General features: G+C 35.7%; 1 protein-coding gene across 1 annotated transcript; it reads right to left on the bottom strand.

Annotated features, from left to right (window-relative positions):
• Positions 1-2,019: 2,019 nt before the first annotated feature.
• On the bottom strand, positions 2,020-3,705 carry LOC113874354. The gene is made up of 2 exons (XM_027512580.1): positions 3,136-3,705; positions 2,020-2,814 (listed from the first exon to the last, which is right to left on the bottom strand). The coding sequence occupies exons 1-2, from the start codon at positions 3,703-3,705 to the stop codon at positions 2,020-2,022; spliced, it is 1,365 nt and encodes a 454-aa protein (XP_027368381.1).
• Between the last annotated feature and the right edge of the window lie 2,202 nt (positions 3,706-5,907).

Below are 5,907 nucleotides of genomic sequence, written 5' to 3'. Positions count from 1 at the left end.
ATGAAGTTGGAAGTAGTCCTACAAAGTTATTCCCCAACAGTCAAAGACTTTAATTTCCAGAATGCTTGAAAGGGGCATTTCGTGTCTTCTTGAAATTCTACCCGATCTTTGACAGTTGTTGCATTGTTGGACATAATTGTAGGCATCTTTAAACCGGGTGGGCCAATAAAAGCCAGATTGGAAGACTTTTGCAACAGTCCTCTCTGCATTGAAGTGCCAACCATAAGGAGAACTGTGACAATGCCACAAAATACTCTGAATTTCATCTGATGCCACATATCTTCGTAACAATCCATCAACTCCCAACTTGAAAAGATAAGGATCATCCCAAACATAGTACCGAACATCCTTGAAAAATTTCTTCTTCTGGTGCCAATTAAAGTCTTCTGGTGCCACGCCTGTTGCTTTGTAATTAGCCATATCTGCAAACCATGGCCTTTCTTTCACCAAGGGGAGTTTTTCATCTAGAAACTCCTATATCACCTCTATTTCTTTGCTGGTCACCTTCTGGTTCATTAATCTTGATAAATGATCAACAACACAATTTTCACTACCTTTTCTGTCTTTAATAACTAAATCAAATTCTTGCAATAACAAAATCCATCAAATTAGTCTTGGTTTTGAATCAAATTTAGTTAACAAATATTTAATTGCAGCATGATCAATATAAATTATAACTTTTGAACCAATCAAGTAAGATATAAATTTTTTCAATGCATACACTATTGCTAGTAATTCTTTTTCAGTGGTAGCATAATTCACTTGTACTTCATTTAAAACTTTACTAGCATAGTGAATGGCATAGAAAATTTTAGACTTTCTCTGTCCTAGTACAGCCCCTACACCATAATCACTAGCATCACACATTAATTCAAAGTCTAAGTTCCAATCAGGGGCGACTATGACAGGAGCTGAAATTAGTTTTTGCTTAAGTAATTCAAAAGCATGTAAGCATTCAGCATCAAAATTGAAAGAAGTATCATTATTGAGTAAGATGCTGAGTGGCTTTGCAATCTTTGAAAAATCTTTGATGAATTGCTTGTAGAACCCAGCATGCCCAAGAAAACTTCTGATTCCTTTTACATTTGTTGGTGGTGGTAGCTTCTCAATCACTTCCACTTTTGCTTTATCAACTTCAATGCCCTTAGAGGAGATCTTGTGGCCCAGCACTACACCTTCAGTTACCATAAAATGACATTTTTTCCATTTGAGCACCAAATTTATTTCAACACACCGCTTTAGTACAGTGTCTAAATTTGCCAAGCAATGTTCAAATGATGATCCAAAAACTGAGAAATCATCCATGAATACTTCTATGCATCTTTCAACCAGATCTGAGAAGATAGCCAATATGCATCTTAGAAAAGTAGCTGGTGCATTACACAATCTAAATGACATCTTTCTATAAGTAAAAATACCAAATGGACATGTGAAAGCAGTTTTCTCCTGATCTTTTGGATCTACAGCAATCTGGTTGTACCCAAAATATCCATCCAGAAAGCAGTAGAAGGCTTGCCCAGCTAATCTCTCTAACATCTTATCTATAAATGGCAAAGGAAAGTGATCTTTTCTAGTAGCTTGATTAAGCTTCCTATAATCAATGCACATTCTCCAGTCAATAACTGTCCTTGCTGGAATCAATTCATCCTTGTCATTTTTTATTACAGTCATTCCCCCTTTCTTTGGGACTACCTGGACTAGACTAACCCAGGCACTGTCTAAAATAGGATAAATCATTCCAGCATCTAGCAGTTTCATCACTTCCTTCTTTACAACCTCTTTCATAGTAGGATTCAGACATCGCTGAGGTTGAGCCACTGGTTTGAAATCTGCTTCCATATGAATCTTATGCATGCAATATGAAGGACTGATACCTTTAAGATCTGATAAAGTCCATCTTATAGCTCCTTCATTTGCTTATAAAACTGAAATCAATTTCTTTTCATCTCTTTCTGATAATGCACTGTTGATTACTATTGGTTTCTTTCCTCCTTTTTCCAGAAACACATACTTAAGATGTTATGGTAGCATTTTCAGCTCTAACTTCTGCTCCTCTATCTTTTCTTCTTGAGGCAAATTTTCATGGTGAGTTTCATATGGAGGTAGTGCTTTAGAGGATTCAAGATTCTTCAAACAATCTTCAATCTCCTTTTCCTCTTCTTCATTCAAGTCCTGATAAGCTTCAATTAAAGCTTTCTCCAATGGATTGGACTTATGCAATTGTGTCTTTTCCACCATGCAAAGTTCATCAATTACATCCATCCTGAAGCATTGTTGTTTATCTTTGGGGTGATGCATAGCTTCAAAGATATTGAAATTAACTTCTTCATCATGGACTCTTACCTTGAATTTACCATCATCTACATCAATAATCACTTTGGCAGTCTTCATGAAGGATCTTCCCAAAATCAAAGGAACTTCTGCATCTTCTTCCATATCCATGATAACAAAATTAACTAGAAATACAAATTTATCTACCTTCACCAAGATATCCTCTGCAACCTTATAAGGAAATTTCATAGACCTATCTGCTAGTTGCAAAGTCATTCTTGTAGGTTTGATTTCCAGTTCCCCAATCCTTTTTAGCATGGATAGTGGCATTAGGTTGATACTTGCTCCCAAATCTAACAAGACCTTTTCCACAGGTAATGCACCTATGGTTACTGGAATTATAAAGCTACCTAGATCCTTTATTTTTTGAGGTATAGATTTTTGAATTATTGCATTGCAACATGCCTCTAACTCCACAGTTTCCTCTGAAAATCTCATTTTCTTTGTGAACAACTCTTTCATAAATCTAGCATAAGTTGGCATCTACTCCATAGCCTCCATGAAAGGAATATTGATTTGCAATCTTTTAAAAATATCCATGAATCTGACAAATTATCTCTCTTTGTCTCTATTGGACAGAATCTTAGGGTATGGTAGATCTTTTAGTTATGGAAGCTCACCCTTATCCTTCTTTTTCTCACTTTCTTTTTTCTCCTTTTCTTTCTTTTTTTCACTATGTACACTTTTCTCATTATTCTTTTCAACTTCTCCCTCATTTCCACTCTTTTCTTTTTCACTCTTTTTTTTCTCCTTTTCTTCTCTTTTCTCCATATCCTCTTTATTTGCTAAATGATCACCAATCACTCTTCCAATCTCCTTACCACTTCTTGTGGTAATTGATTTGCAATGTTCCTTTGGATTAGTTTGTGTGTTGGCAGAGAATTGTCCTGAAGTTTGCTGTTTTGATAGTTGTTTTGCCAACTGCCCCACTTGTGTCTCCAGATTTTTTATGGACGTCTCAGTGTTTTTCTGATTGGTCATTGACATCTGCATAAATTTTTCTAAAGTATCCTCCAGATTGAATTGCCTCTCATGAATTGGAGGGAAATGTGGCTGTTGTTGTTGGTGGTTGTATGATGGTTGCTGATGAAAAGGTGGCCTGTTGGATGGTCCAGCTTCTTGTCTCCACCCATATCCTTGGTTTTGGTTCTGCCTCCACCCCTGTGAAAATTTGTTAGAATAAGAATTAGAGTTAGGGTTAGAAAAATTACCTCCTCGAGGCTGGTTACTCATATAATGAACTTCCTCATTTTCTGCATTGTAATTTGGGTAAGCACAGTTGCCATTTTGATGGTCCCCTCCACAGAAATCACATTTGACTGCTTGGCTAGTTGTGGAATGAACTGAATGAAGCTGTTGTGGCAACTTGGTCATTTGCTTTGTGAGGGCTTCAATCTGTTGAGTCAAAATTTTGTTTTGAGCAAGGATGACGTCTAATGTGCTCAAATCTAAAACTCCTCTTCTCTACACTGCCCTCCTATTATGCTAAGCTTGCCTGTCAGTGGATGAGAGAGCATTAATTATTCTTGTGGCTTGCTTTGCATCTATTGCCATCATTGTTTCACCAGCAGCAGCATTCAAAATCATCTTAGTGTCAGGCCGAAGACCATTGCAAAATATATTCAACTGATCCACATTTTCAAACCCATGATTAGGACATTTCCTAAGCAAGGACTGAAAACATTCTCTGGCTTCATAGAATGCTTCATCCTGACCTTGTCTGAAAGTAAAGATATTAGATTTTGCACTAACATACTTGTAAGGTGGAAAAAACCTGGTAAGAAATTTTCTTTCCACATCACTCCAGCTTGTCAAACTCTGATTTGGATGTGATTTCAACCATTCTTTTACTTTCCTAATCAGAGAAAATGGAAATAGCTTCAAATATGCTGCCTCTTCCTCATCATCATCAAATCTCATAGTGGATACCAACTCATAGAAAGTGTCAAGATGGGCATATGGGTCTTCATGGTCCTTTCCTGAGAATTGATGTGAACTTATCAAATTCAAGAAAGCAGGCTTAATTTCTACAGCCCTTGCATTGGGTGGAACTACTATACTTGAATAGTGCCTTGAACCTTGATGCATGGCATAATCACCAAGAGTTCTTCTTGGGGGTGGATTTGCTCTTGGTCCTTCATTACCTCCATCATTTCCACCATTCTCATTGCCACCTTGGTTATTTCCTCCAGGATCTGCCATTTCTTCCTTTTCTGAATTTGAGTAATTTTCTAGTGGTTGTGAAATTGAAGATGTCCCTTGTTGTGCTTGCTTCTTTTTCTTTCTTGTTGTACTATTATTTCTTCTAGATGTTCTTTCAATCTCTAGATCAAATAGCAACTGTTCTGCAGGAACTTTTCCTCGCAATATCATAAACAAGGAACTTGAAACAAGATTAGCAACAAAGAGTAATCAAATAAATGAAAATTAATTAAAACTACTTACAGTACTCAACTAATTATACTTAAAACTAATACAATTTGCACATTGCTCCCTGACAACGGTGCCAAAAACTTGTTGGATCTTTTCCTTCAAACACGACAAGTGTACCGAGTCTGTTGCAAGTAATAACCGGTAGAGTACCGAAATATCATTCTCAGAGAGCAATTCAAATGTATTAATTAATAAGATACAAATTAATTGAGCTTATATACAATAGAATTGGTGAATGATTTTCATGAAATATTAGACAACAATTAAAATGTAAAGCACTAAAGTAAAATATGATAAAATTTAAGTTAAAAAAAACTGGGATTGAATTTCATCTATCTCTCCCTTTATATACTAGAATCCAGTGATAAATATAACAACTATTTCTAATGAATCTGATGTAAAATACGAAAGTTATATATTTCAATTCCTTAAAAATAAATTCCTAAGATAATTTTTCAAATGTTGATTCCTCAAACAGTTAATAAACTATCCAACATTAAAATCAGGATTTAAAAGCAATCAACAACTTAAAATCTATTCCTAGAACAACCAGTTATTGAGTAATCTCAATCAGATCTAGATCTAAATAATATCTTCCCAAATACAACTCAGATCTGAACTTCAGAAACCGTTAAATAACTAGATTCAACCATTAAAACGAATTGAGATCACCAAATCATTAGAAATGAAGAAGAAACAATTATATTTATATAGATTACTGAGAATACATCAGGTTTGAAGATTTACATTCAATCTTATACAAGGTTTAGCTGCTCATGGCAACTATATCAACAAAAATGGAGATACAAAAGGGAGAAAACATAAAAAAAAACTGAGTATTCCTACTCTCTTTCTTTGCCTTGCTCCGTTCTGGACCTTTAGAAATGGTTTTGGAACAATAACCTCCCACTTGAACATAAAAAAATGCCTTTTATATTGGTCTGCTCGAGTTTCTCTCGCTACAGCGACATGACCTTGCTGTAACAAGAAATTGAGATATAAATTAGGTCATTCTATTTTCTTTTCGCTGCAGCGTTAACTCTCGCTACAGCGATACCAAAGTCTTTCGCTACAGCGACCACTTCTCTTTGTAGCGACATGGGAACAAATTTACCATCTTTTCAGTACGCATTCTCGCTGCAG

This window comes from Abrus precatorius, unplaced genomic scaffold (genome assembly GCF_003935025.1).
Source record: "Abrus precatorius isolate BTA unplaced genomic scaffold, Abrus_2018 Scaffold8, whole genome shotgun sequence".
Lineage (NCBI taxonomy): Eukaryota > Viridiplantae > Streptophyta > Magnoliopsida > Fabales > Fabaceae > Abrus > Abrus precatorius.
This window is presented reverse-complemented; position numbering and strand designations above follow the sequence as displayed.

Bases quoted from the DNA above. Each gene is read 5' to 3' on its own strand.
- LOC113874354 (XM_027512580.1), bottom strand. From the start codon at position 3,705: ATGACCAAGTTGCCACAACAGCTTCATTCAGTTCATTCCACAACTAGC. The intron at 2,815-3,135 runs GTGATTGGTGAT...GCTATGGAGTAG, and splicing joins GTGGTAAGGAGATTGGAAGA to ATGCCAACTTATGCTAGATT.